This window comes from Sminthopsis crassicaudata, chromosome 3, assembly GCF_048593235.1.
Source record: "Sminthopsis crassicaudata isolate SCR6 chromosome 3, ASM4859323v1, whole genome shotgun sequence".
Classification (NCBI taxonomy): domain Eukaryota; kingdom Metazoa; phylum Chordata; class Mammalia; order Dasyuromorphia; family Dasyuridae; genus Sminthopsis; species Sminthopsis crassicaudata.
This window is the reverse complement of record NC_133619.1, coordinates 349,261,992-349,275,052: the sequence shown is the minus strand read 5'-3', so window position 1 is coordinate 349,275,052 and position 13,061 is coordinate 349,261,992. Positions and strand designations below refer to the sequence as shown.

General features: G+C 38.0%; 1 protein-coding gene across 5 annotated transcripts in view; it reads right to left on the bottom strand.

Moving 5' to 3' along the window:
• Positions 1 to 2,389: 2,389 nt before the first annotated feature.
• Positions 2,390 to 13,061, bottom strand: part of ARHGEF4 (Rho guanine nucleotide exchange factor 4) — a 503,177-nt gene continuing 492,505 nt past the window's right edge. For all 5 annotated transcript variants that reach the window (XM_074301690.1, XM_074301691.1, XM_074301692.1 and 2 more), the window contains 5 exons: positions 11,481 to 11,610; positions 8,946 to 9,077; positions 5,616 to 5,859; positions 4,549 to 4,626; positions 2,390 to 3,805 (listed from right to left, as the gene is read on the bottom strand). In XM_074301690.1, the coding sequence (XP_074157791.1) occupies positions 3,648 to 3,805; positions 4,549 to 4,626; positions 5,616 to 5,859; positions 8,946 to 9,077; positions 11,481 to 11,610 (742 nt within the window). In that variant the 3' untranslated portion in view covers positions 2,390 to 3,647. The remainder of the gene's footprint in view (positions 3,806 to 4,548; positions 4,627 to 5,615; positions 5,860 to 8,945; positions 9,078 to 11,480; positions 11,611 to 13,061) is intronic.

Sequence of the window (13,061 nt, the reverse complement as noted above, 5' to 3'; positions counted from 1 at the left end):
GATTAATCATATATGATCTATATCAGATTGCTTATTGTCTCAAGGAAGGGAGAGGGGAGGGAAGGGATAAAATAGAAATTTAAAACTTAAACAATGTTAAAAATTATTTTAACATGCAATTGGAGAAAAAATAATTATTAAAAAACAAGAAGAAAATCTCATTTGTTACCATGAAAAACCATGCTCATTTCTACCTCCCCTTCTTTGGCTCTTGCTATTTCCCTATATAGAATACTCTGCACACCTTCATTCCTTTTTTTGTCTATACAGATCCTGACTATCCTTCAGTTATTCACTAATCCTTTCATCTCTGTTAGTTTTTACTCCCTCTAATTAGATTATACCTTGTTGAGGATAGGGAACTTGTGCCCTTTTTTTTTTTTTTTTTTTCTTTTTACCTGATATAGTTGTAGGCCTGATAAATATGTTTTTGAAGTGAAATAGTGGAATCAACTCAAGGTGATTTCTTCTAGTGCTCATTTTCAGAAATGGAATTGACTATTTCAACATTTACACTGAGAAAATTATTCAAGGACCAAGAAATACCTTTAGAAACCTTTAGCTTCACGAATCACGAATCATTTATTGTATGGCATAGTGGATAGAAGGCTGGACCTGAAATCAGAAAAATCTGAGCACAAATCTGACCTCAATCACTAAGCTGCTTGATCCTGAGGAAATCACTTACTTTTTGTCTGCCTCAGTTTCCCCATCTATAAAATGTGGATAATATTAGCCCCTTGTGAAGACATGAGATGTTTATATAAATCACTTTGCAAACCTTACAATGCTGCATAAAAAGATGCTAGTCATTATTTTTCTGATTGCCACTAAATCCTATTACTTATGCCTGAATTAATTCAAATAGTCCCTTCACTCCATCTTACATTATCTATTCATATTCAGGAGTTGTATGTAATGCTGTATGGTGTATTCATACATAGCAGAAAAAAAATCTTCAAAATTTCTTGGCTATGTTCAAATGTATTTAAAATATTTATGTGATAAAAATTACTTTAATAAGTCCCTGATAGCCTCAGCAAGGAAATATTCCATTGAAATGGAACATTGATATGAGGAAGAACAAAGCTAAGCTGCAGTTGTTGCTAAGGGGAAATATGCTGATGGGAAAGAAACCATCATGAGTGAGAGTTAAAGGGATGTAAATTATGGATTAATTTGAAGAAAAATTTCCTAAGCATTATGGTGGTAAAATGTGCTGCCTCAGGAGTTGGTGAACACTCTATTACCAGAAGTCTTTAAGTAGAGGCTGGATCCCTTCTGAGAGATATTGAGGTAGGGATTCCCAGTTACTTTCCAAGACTAAGATCCTAAGATAAATCTTCCTAATGCATTGCTTTCCTGATGTCACTCTTGTTTAAAAACCTGTCATGGCTACTTACTGCTCCATGTTTTTTTTTTTTTTTTTTTTTTTTTTTTTTTTTTTTTTTTTAGCTTGACAGTCCTCAACTAATTTGTGCAGTGGAATTGAATTATCTCCCAGTACTTGCCAACAACTTCTGGCAGATTAGGCTGGTGGAACTCTCGGGCTGTTTCCTGAGGGCCTTTGCGCATGGGATTTCCCTCTCTCCCCCTACATGGCAGCTTGGAATGCTCTCCACTTCCCAAATCTGACCCCTCTTTAAGATTCACTTCCGATCTCACCTTATATATGAAGCTGATCTTGCATCTTTCCAGCCAGAAGCCATCTCACACTCTTCTGTGATTTAAAAGGATTATTTCTGTATAACACTTTTTTTGTACTCCATCAAATGCTTCTATTTTATTTGACTGCTTCATGTTAACCTTATTTCTTTGAGACTATAGAAACACATCTTGCAGCTTGCCTTACCCTAATTGCCCAGCACAGGAATGGACATGCAGTAGGGACTTGATGAACATTGGATGGATTGGCTTGAGGACAGATTATTTACCAGAATAGACATTGGTATGTGACCATTCAGGGGTTATAAGGACAAGGGGGTATCCATGGGAAGGGAGAAGGGCCAAGCAGAGGAAAAAAATACAAACACCAACAGGAAAGACAGAAACACGATGACGGGCATGTCACTTTTCAGAAGTTTCTTTATGAAATTAAATGTCGCCTCTGGTTCAGAGAAAGGCATAGTGCAAGAATGACTTTTTTTTTTTTCTTACATGCTATACTGAATTCATAATATCCTTGGATATCCAAATCCAAGCTAAATGACCAACTGTCACAACCAACATCTTACACCCTCTCCACTTGCTTCTGGGTGGAAGCCTGGGCCAGCCTCCAAAAAAGTCATCTCTTCTAGGATAGTGTTTGACTCCCACCTCTCCATAATGCAGTTGGCACTACAGAATTCAGTTGTTATGGCTTCTAGCTCTCACTATGGTAAGGCAAATCTTTTTCTGTTACTAACCAAGGATTAAATCGATTCTTTTTCTCCTGTTAGAAAATCAACCTAACCCCTCCCCCCACCCTCGAAAAACCAACATCAACAACAAAAAAATAACGGAAACAGGCACGAGAGTCACCAACAGCTGATGAGACAGGTTACAAACCTTTACAAAATACACAGCTGACTGTATTTGTTTTTGTTTTTGCTTTTTTTTTTTTTTTTTGACCATAAATAAACATGTTACAAATGAAGAGGGCATTTTCACTGGCTGGGAGTGGAGCAGAATTGAGGAACGAACCGGCAGGAGCAATGTAGTGAAGGGTATGAGATAGAAAGTCAAGAACCGTTCTGATCCGTGATTTGCTTAGGCACAGTATTCCCATTTCCTAATTTACCTAACTCAAAGGAGGGGAAAAACACATCAGAAACTAGGTTGAGAGTTTCTTGTATTTACTCCATGCGGGTAGCTGAATGGCACCATTCAACATGTACTAGGGATGGGCTCCCCCACACCTGGAGAAAGCCAGAAAGAAGGTAACAAGGGTCAGTGAGACAGGTACAACAAGCCTTATCCAGGCAGACAGAAAAGAAGGCCAAATGATTGGTTACACCTGCTAAGAAACCACAGCGAGGCCACAGGAGAATCTCCAAAGAGGAAGGAATCTGGGATTGACCCTTGAATGAAACAAAAACCTGAAACTGGAGAGAAGTCAAGTCAGTGAGAACCCCTGTTCTGAGCATCCTCAGTCAGTGCCAGATGTTGTTTCAGGTGGGGTTCCTCAGCGCCGGTGAGGAAGGTCGAGGTGGTGGGCAAACCAGTTAAAATGTAAAATCCTTTTGGTGGGTAAATGGTTGCGGGAGAGGAGGAACGCTGCCCCCATGTCCCCAGCTTGGTGGGGTAAGGAGTGTTGCTGTTAGGCGGCTAGGAAAGATCCATCACAAAGGCCAGTCTTGCCTGGGCGTCCGTGGTCTGGTTTTGGATGATCTCCCTAGTTCACCCTCACAATGTCAAGGAAGCCAAACAACAAAAAAAGGCACCAACCCCGATGACACCGAATTGCTGCCTCCCCCACTTGGGGATTCAGTCTGCAAAATAAATAGGGAGAGGAGGGACGTGGGAATGGAGACTTGGGATGGAGCAGAGAGGGCTGGAGGAGCCGGTGATGAGTCCATTGGGGGCCGATCCTTAAAGTGCTTTATCGGACAGGGTGAGGAGAGGGATAATGTAGAGGCACGGGCACAGCGGCCACCCACTCCGGCTGGTCACTTGCGGAAGGGGGTGAGCCTGCTGATATTCTGCCAGAAGTTTGATGGCTTCCGCTTGGGTTCCGCCAGCATGAAGACTTGCTGTTGTGGGAGATTGGCGGGCAACGTGGGATGCTTCTGGCGCATCAGGAAGTCATAGTAAGGCCGGTTCACGGCTGGGAAAGGGAAGAAGAGAAAATAAGCCTCGAAAAAAATCACAGATCGTGTCTTAGCTGGCAGGGATTTTATTAGATCATATTGATCCAACTCTTTCATTTTACAGATGAGGAAGCAGAGAAGGTCATCGAGATATACTAACCTCCAGCTACAACGGGAGGAACCACTTTTTTGCGGGAGAGGAGCCACTGTGGTCCGAGAGGAAAGAGCCCTCATTGGAAGTCAGAGGTCCTGGGCTCAGAGCTTAGCTCTACTTCTTGTGAGATCACTGGGAAATTAATTTCCCTTTTCCGGGATCACTTACTCATTGGTAAAATGAAGTCAGCTCTAAGCTTCTTCTAGCTCTATAAATGTAACAGGATACAGCAGGGGAATGTGCCAAAGGAATCCTCCTCTGAATCCGTGTGTGTATGTTTATGTATACATACACATATATGCCATCCCTCCCCGTCCAAGCTTACTTTGCTTTATAACTTGCGAGAAGGGAATGGTTAAAAAGTACACTAGCTTTGGATGCAATGATTTATAACATTAAAAGTTTAGCAAAACTGACTTCTATGACTCCCAAAATAATGCAGTATAAAAGATTGAATGAGAATTGCATATAGAAAGCAAGTCTAAGGAAAGACGTGGCAAGTATTTAAAAGTATATGCCCAGTGGTTTCTTGGGGAGAAGTTAGGGAGATAAATGGTTGGCAGGGAAAGGAGCAAATTCTGTGGCTTCTGCTGGTTCTTCACTCACCTTTGTGTTTCCCACTGGACTGCTGTTTGTTTGCATTCAGCATGGCCTGTTTCTTTTGTACCTCTGTGATGGAGAAGCCTGAGGGAAAATAGAGAGGAATTCAGTAGGTATTCTTGAGAGACTGCATCATAGTCAAATTATCAAGAGGTATGCAGAGGACCAAGTTATTATAATTTTGGATCAACTTCAGCATGCCTTAAATAATCTTCCATGACCCTCATATTTCTCCTCATTTCTAAGCAGTCTCAATTTTCCTTTTTTTTTTTTTTCCTTCTATCTTGTGCAATTTTTTCTTATACCTTACATTTTTGCATAGTGCTTTAAGGCTTGAGGATATGCTACTTCTAAAAAGCTGTATTTAACTCAGACATTCGTGGACAAATCACTTTAAAAATATACCACGGGAGAATGATGTACAAAGACATTACTGATTATACTTTAACACTCTCAACTTCTTTTATGCTTGGAGTAAGAAAGAATAGATGAAACTTGATCTCCTGATGGTCTTCTACCCGATCTAAATTCTCTTGTTCCCTTCCCTAGCATGACTGATTTGGTTTCCCATAGGAAGACTTTCTCCTTACCACCAGCTCATACCATCTTTCTTTCCTCCAGCTTTCTTAAGTACTTATATCCTATGCCACATAATCTATCTCAATAGCTATCTACTATATGAGGTCTTTCTTGATTGCTCCACCTTACTGCCAGCTCCAAGTTCCTAGTACCTCCCCCTATGATCACCTTAAGACAATATGTGAACATTTTCTCTTTCTAACCAAACTTTCTAACCTTGAGCTTTTTGTTTTGTATTCTCAGGGCCAAACACAGAGCCAAACACAGAGCCTGGCACTATAATTAAGAAATCTTATTTCATTTCTTAAATGCCAAACAGAGGAGCTCCTATTTTATCTCAGAAGCAAGAGGAAGCTTTGAGTAGGAAAGTGACATGTCAGGTTGTACTTAGCACATTGTGGGTGCTTTAATAAAGATGTGTTGACCAAGAAGCAGATGTGTGCATGTTGTGGGGGGAGTGGGTACAGGGAGATGAGGCAGGAGCTGAATCATACCTGTCTCCTGGTCCAGCTGGACTTGTTTCCTCTCATTCTCAAAGGCTTTGAGCCAGCGTAATTTCTGCTCAGGTTTCTTAGCACAGAATAGATGGCTTTCATCAGTGGAGCTGCAATGAAGCTTGAAGGCATTTTTGACACTGATGTTAAAGTCCTTATCTTTCCCATCTTCCAAATCCATGATCTCCATGTTATCCATGTTTATTCGGCCTTTGTAGTACAGGATGTCCCTCCTCAGAAGGTCCTGGAAATCGTGCATAGCAGGGGGCATTAAGGGCACATTCTTTGTGACTTGACTCAGAATCAGCTAATTTTGAGGAATTGCCTCAGAGTAACCTCACCTAACTATTTAGTGCCTACCCAGCCCTTGGCTAGGGCATTTTACACGGAAGAATAGGTTTGCTTCACATTCTTATTGTGTCTTTTCATGTGTTATTCCTACAGAAAGCACTGGGATGCAGCAGAAATAATTCCAGATTTGGGGTCAGAGGACCTGGGTGTAATTCCTAATTTTGCCAACTAGATGACTTTGGGCATTTTTTTCTGGGTCCCATTTTCCTCATTTGTAAAGTGGACTAAAATGCTTCTAAGAGTCACTTTACTTTTCAATCTATGCCTCTATGATCTTCTGTTTTTCATAGTCATAAACCAAAGGTAGGAGCTATTTTTTTCATATATCCTAATAGGGCCCAGTGAGTCAGGGTACAAGTGTTATTTTCCCTATTTTGATGGGGGAAACTGAGGCTAAGATTATTTAGATCATGTCAAGTCTTGATTTGAACCCAGGTGTCCTGATTCTAAATCTGAGCTCCGTAGATTCCCACAGGCAAATGCTTTTCACTTGTTGGGTGAAAGTTTTTGGTTTTTTTTTTTTTTTCTGCCTCCAATATTTATATCCCCAAACCAAACTGCTAAACCGATGCATGTCCTAAGAAAAATAAAAGTAATCTTAAATGTTTACAACTCTTTATGTTCACTGAAACCCTTTCACTTTTATTTATCATCTCACAGGTCTCCATTTCGAAAGGATCTTTGTCTTACACAGATAAGAAAACTGAGGTTTAATGATTTGACAGAGATAAGATTTGAAACCCACCATTGACTTCAGAGCCAGTGCTCTTTCCACTCTACATACAATTCTAAGGTTCTAAATTTAGTTCTAAATTTAAGATTTTAAGACCCATGGGAACTTAAGTTCTATTTATAAAGCCTTCAAAAATCCTGGATTACTTTCATGTCACAGTGACCAGAGGAAGATCTGGTCAGAAAGGCCTTTTATAATAGCAATAAATAATGGGATTACATAGAATACTACTTATTTCATGATTTTGGGTCTTTACTGATTCTTACACAGTATCCCAAGAGTCATAGTATAGTTTTAGGCTACTAAAGCTTAAAACTAGGATATACTAAAACTTTTAGGGATACTCCATATTTTACCCCACAAACCCTAGCACAATTTTAAGGACATGGTAATTAATAAATATTTACTGGTTAATTGACTGATCATGTTCAGAATTGGAAGTATTTTCTAAGAAAATAGCCGAGAGTTAAGCATGTGATTTATAGTGTGCACAGAACAGAGACTGAGCCCAGGACATATACTATAGCTATAGATGAGGAGATATTTCAGAGAGAATTTCAGAGTCTGAGTTTGGGTGAGCCTTGCTTCGTGCAAAAAATATGTTTCATAATGTTACCTTTAAGACAGTAATGATGATAGCTGACATTTGCATTATATCTTTAAAATCATTATGAACATCATCAATTTTGATTCCCACAAAAATCTGATGAGATAGATATACTGCATTCCTAATTGTTCCCATGTTGAAGATCAGGCTTAGAAAGTTACAAGTTGGTGAGGTCCTCATGAGCCCACCACTAAGTAAATACTAGAAGCAGGAATAAAATCCAGGTCATTCTTGACTCCTAAATCCTGTGCTCATTCTATGCTGCATGTCTTTTTAGAAGACTTATCCCTTTGACTTATTCTCTCATTCCTGAGAAAATTTCAGATTCTTCTTTAAAGGTCAGGGGCTCTTCTAACTTTAATGTTGATAAGGAGCTAATGATCTATAAGCAAATACTTAAATCCACTAAGCTGTATTTAAGTGATGCCTGTCCTTCATAATAGATTTAGTCCTTCATAATAGAAAAAAGTTCTTATGTAATATAACTATATTTCATATTCATATCCATTGATATATTTGAATATGGGTTATCTAGATGGGTCCATAGTATGGTTTTTCCCTATTGTGTGGTTTATAAGTTAATATTTGATTCCATCTATGAGGTTTGCATAAAGCAAGACCTTCTTCTATTGATTTTTTGGTATTTCTGTACATATTTAGGACCATCCACTGAAAAATATTAGGTATCTTTAGTCTGCCAGATGAAGAAATGAAGAGTGACTAAGAAAATTATCTAATTAATAATTGATTGGCTTTCCCAACTTTATCTCTAATTTCCATTTATGAGATTGTTATCCTAGCCACTTGGCCTTACTTTATGTATTCTAGCCTTTAGTCTTTTGCTTAGTCTATGGGTGTCAAACTCAGCTGCATAGACAAAACTGTCCATTGTAGATTGATCCATAATGAAAATATAATAGGGAAATGTTTAAAAAATAAACAAAAATACAATACAACATAGATCATATTAATTTGTGTTTTTCTAAGTCAGGAAGTAGCTTTCAGGGATCCATTTAAATTTGAATTTGACCCATTTCTTCTGCCTGAAATATCCTTTTACTCATTCATTTCTGCCTTTCAAAATCCTACACATTCTCTAAGACCTAACTCAAATTCTTTCTCATTTGTGCCTTCCTTCATTATTCCAGCTCACATTGGTCTTTTCTTTTTCCGAACTACAATGGTGCTTAATATCTACACCATTTGTTGGGCCCCTAGCATTTACTATCTCATACCATTTGGTTGACACCAACAGACAGTGGAAAGTGCTGGGTTGGGAGTTTGAATACGAGCTCTTCCATTATCCTACCTATGTGACCATAAGTAATTATTTAACTTCTCTGAGTCTTCATAATTCATCTGTAAACTGATGAACTTGTGTCCCTTCTAGTCCCTTCTAGTTCTGAATTTTTTTTCCTATAATCTTATGTTTCAGAGCCATGTTCCTTCTCCTTTACTGTCTCAAATGGGGGTAATGAGCATTTTCTTTGACCAACTGGCCTGCTATTTGTTTAGTCTACTAGAAAGTCAGCAGGCCTTCCCTCTGAAAAGGAGGAGCCAGGAAGCCAAGTAAAAGAGTTAGCTGATTATCTCTGAGGGTTAGCTCACTTGACTAGTGTAGATCTAGAGCCTTGATTACCTTTTTACAGTAGATAAGCTGATGGTCGAAGAGGAAAAACATTCTCTGTTGGCTCTTGGCTTGGGGTTGGGAGATTCTGGTTAGTTCACCGGAATGGATGAGTTCAGAGCTCCTGCCCAGGACATCTTCACCCTAGTTGGAGTGAAGAAGGGATCTGTGAAGAGCTCCTCCCTACACCATAAGGAAGACCCAAACAATGGCTCAATGAAATAGGAGCCCCAAATCACCAAGCTTCCCTCCTCACCTCCTCCAAGAAACTTTTGAACCACAAATCTCTCCCATATATTTTACTTTCCAATCTAAACCACATAAATTAGAATGTGATTATGTTGTGTCAAATGTCAATCCTTCCTTGTTTCCTATGAAAAGTAACATTTTCTAATAACAGGACTGGTTTAAGGCAACAAATAAACTGACAAAAGGTGAATTTTTGAACTTGAAGCTGTAGAAATAAAAGAATAACATCTCAAGTAAAGGGTAGAATTAAAATTTGGGCATGCTTTCTCTATGGGGTAAATCTGCATAGGTTGATCAAGAAGCTGTTCTGATGTGATGATGGATTTTGGGTAATTCCTTCCCCTGGTTAATATTAAACCTGTAATGGTACTGGAAATGAAACCATTAAAGCATCATTTCAAAAACCAAACACTACCTTCTCTGGATTGCTCTTCAAAAATGCAAACATCCTCAGAAAGGGTATATGAGGGTAGGTAGTATTATCAATCCGTTAAATGTCATTCATTCTTCTGGTGAATTATTTTACTAGGAATTTAATTCTCTTCCTCTACATCTTCTCTCAGACCTTCTGGCTAGGTGATATTGGGATCTTAGGGGAATGAAAACATGGCTAGGGAAAGTTTGGACGTCTTGGTCCCTGCTAAGAAGAGTCATTTGAGGGATTGTGGAAGGGTCTCTAAAATAGCCAAAGGACAACATGAGGGAGCAGGAGGTAAAGAATTGGAACAGAGAGGTGGGTGGGAAAACTTCATCAGTTTCACAATTTTGCTGAGGATCCTCTGACTGGGAAATGCATTTCTGAATAACAAGGAAATGCCGTTAGCCCTAGGAACATTCAACATAGAGTGAAGAATAGAAATTTCAGTGTAATGGCAATAATTAGTTTAGAACTGCTGCTCTAGCACGGGATAAATAGGAGATGGAAAAATGGACAAACAGGAAAAAAAAAGAACCTTCATGATCTTAGTGCATTTCTTGTCTTCATCTTTCCATTAAGAGGCACAAATACAGTAACAGAATGTCATGGATTATATTTATCAACCAGGTAATGTCTGCTATGTGAGAAGAACAATTAGAAAACTGTTCTCATTTAACTTCCTGTTCTCAAGCACAACCATTTATTTGTTTAAGAACTCTGCCTTTTTTTTTTTTTTTTTTTTTTTTTTAAGCCCTGTTAGCATGTGAAAGTGAAATTGCCTTTGGAAAATACATTTACATTTCATACCAGGAAACCAAGTTTAGTATGCTAATGGACTTAATAAAAGCTGGAAGGCTTATTTTAAAGAGCAGTTAGCCTTGGAAACTATTATGGGAGTTTTTAATTTCCTTTTATTATTCAGGCCTCAGGGCCATTCCTCCTACAAATTTTGGTTAACTAAGAGTCTGTTTTAATAAAAACCTCACCTGACCAAAAAAAAAAAAAACAAACAAACAAAAAAACCCCAAAAAACCAAACCAAAACAAAAAATCATTCATAGGACTTGACTTGGAACCTTAAACATTCTTTCTACAAGAAGCCATGCAATGTACTTATAAATACTTTTCAGTCATCCTATTTGTGAACCTTCTAGATGTAGTTTAATCTGTATGTACCTGATTTAGTTTACTTACAGAATTTGTTTGATGAGGTTTGTTTCCTTAGGGGACGGATGAAATTATGACTCGATGTTTAAGTTTTTTCAACTTTTATGATATTGAAGAAAATATAGGATTGTAGATCTATTCTCTCTAACTTTTGTAGTCTTAAAAGGATTATACAAGATTGTTCTGTCACTATGATACAGCTTTCCCCAGAAGAAGCCTTGTCTGAATTCTCATGGTTGTTCAGATTTTCTCTGAGGCCTGAATTGATGTTTGAGCATAATAAATTTACCTTTATAATTTCTGTGCTATGGCAAATAGATATTGAGCAGCAATTACCTACCACATGAAATTAGAGAGGAAGTTATTTCTCTCATAATAAAACAGAAGTCTAAACAGAAGCATAAAGAATGGCTTTGCTAGAATGCCTAGAACAGGGCACAGAAAAAAATGTTCAATAAATGCTTGTTGATTTAAATCTTTCTTCATCATTGACATCTGTCTGAGTTCCCTATTAAACCATCATATATTTGATATGTGTTGGAGTATGACTTTTGTATCTTCCACTAGGCTGTAAATTTCATGTGGGAATGACAATTTCTAAATTAAATTTTGAGATAATCTGGTTGCTCCTTTAATGACGCTTTAACTAGGTTGAGCATCTAAGAATCCTCATCCAATAAATATTCACTTAGAGGGATTAGTTGTTCTTTTTACCTCCCAGTCCTCTATTGAACTCTGCCACTGAGCAATTTTATCTATATTTTCAAGTCTCCTCTTCCGCTCATTGATAAGCCGGGCTACGTTCTTCATAGCATTTAAGGCAGCTTCTACATCTTTGAAATCCCTGAAGTAAAATATATGTCATTAGCAGTGTATAACATGCCAGTGATATTCATAATCATAGGGAATTAAAATCTATAAAACATTATTTTCCCCCAACACCTCAACAACAACAACAACAACAACAACAATCTCACAATTGTATAGCACTTTAAGATTTGCAAAATGCTTTTTTTTTTTTTTTTTTTTTTTTTGCAACAAATCCATGAGATGGAGAGGAACAGGGCCTAGACCTGTGATTTCATTGCTGTAGGGGAACTTTCATTTGAGGAAACTGTTTCTACTGATGCAGTTTGACACCTTCTTAGCAACTTAAAGTCTTCAAGATTTGTCCAGACTAGATTTCTGAGGAATAAATGACTTGTCCAAGTTCATCAAGCCAATGTGCCCCAGAAGCAAGATTTGAATGCAGTTTTTCTTGGCTTTGATCCTAGCTCTACTATGCTATGCTGTCTTTTTCAGATAGACAGTACAAGTATTATTATTGTTCTTTTTACAGATAGGAAAACTGTTTCACTGAGAAGGAAAGTGATTTGCATATGAGGCCGATTTCAAACCCAGGTCTCCTGATTTCATGTGTAGTGCAGCTAGGTGGCACAGTAGATAGCGTGGAAATTTTGAATCAGAAGGACCTGAGTTTATTTTTATTTTTTTTCTCTCTTTTTTACATTTAATTTTATAATTACAATTTTTATGACAGTATATATGGATGAGTAATTTTTTTTATAACATTATCCCTTGTAGTCATTTTTCCAAATTTTCCCCTCCCTCCCTCTACTCCCTCCCCTAGATGACAGGCAATCCCATACATTTTACATGTGTTACAGTATACCCTAGTTATAATATATGTGTGTAAATCCAATTTTCTTGTTGCATGTTAAGTATTAGATTCCAACGGTATAAGTAACCTGGGTAGATAGACAGTAGTGCTAACAATTTACATTCACTTCCCAGTGTTCCTGCTCTGGGTGTAGTTGTTTCTGTCCATCATTGATCAACTGGAAGTGAGTTGGATCTTTATGTTGAAGATATCCACTTCCATCAGAATACATCCTCATACAGTATTGTTGTTGAAGTGTATAGTGATCTGGTTCTGCTCATTTCACTCAGCATCAGTTCATGTGTGTCTCTCCAAGCCTCTCTGAATTCATCCTGCTGGTCATTTCTTATAGAGCAATAATATTCCATAACCTTCATATACCATAATTTACCCAACCATTCTCCAATTGATGGACATCCATTCATCTTCCAGTTTCTAGCCACTACAAAAAGGGCTGCCACAAACATTTTGGTACATACAGGTCCCTTTCCCCTCTTTAGTATTTCTTTGGGATATAAGCCCAATAGCAGCACTGATGGATCAAAGGGTATGCACAGTTTGATAACTTTTTGGGCATAATTCCAGATTGCTCTCCAGAATGGCTGGATTCTTTCACAGCTCCACTAACAATGTAT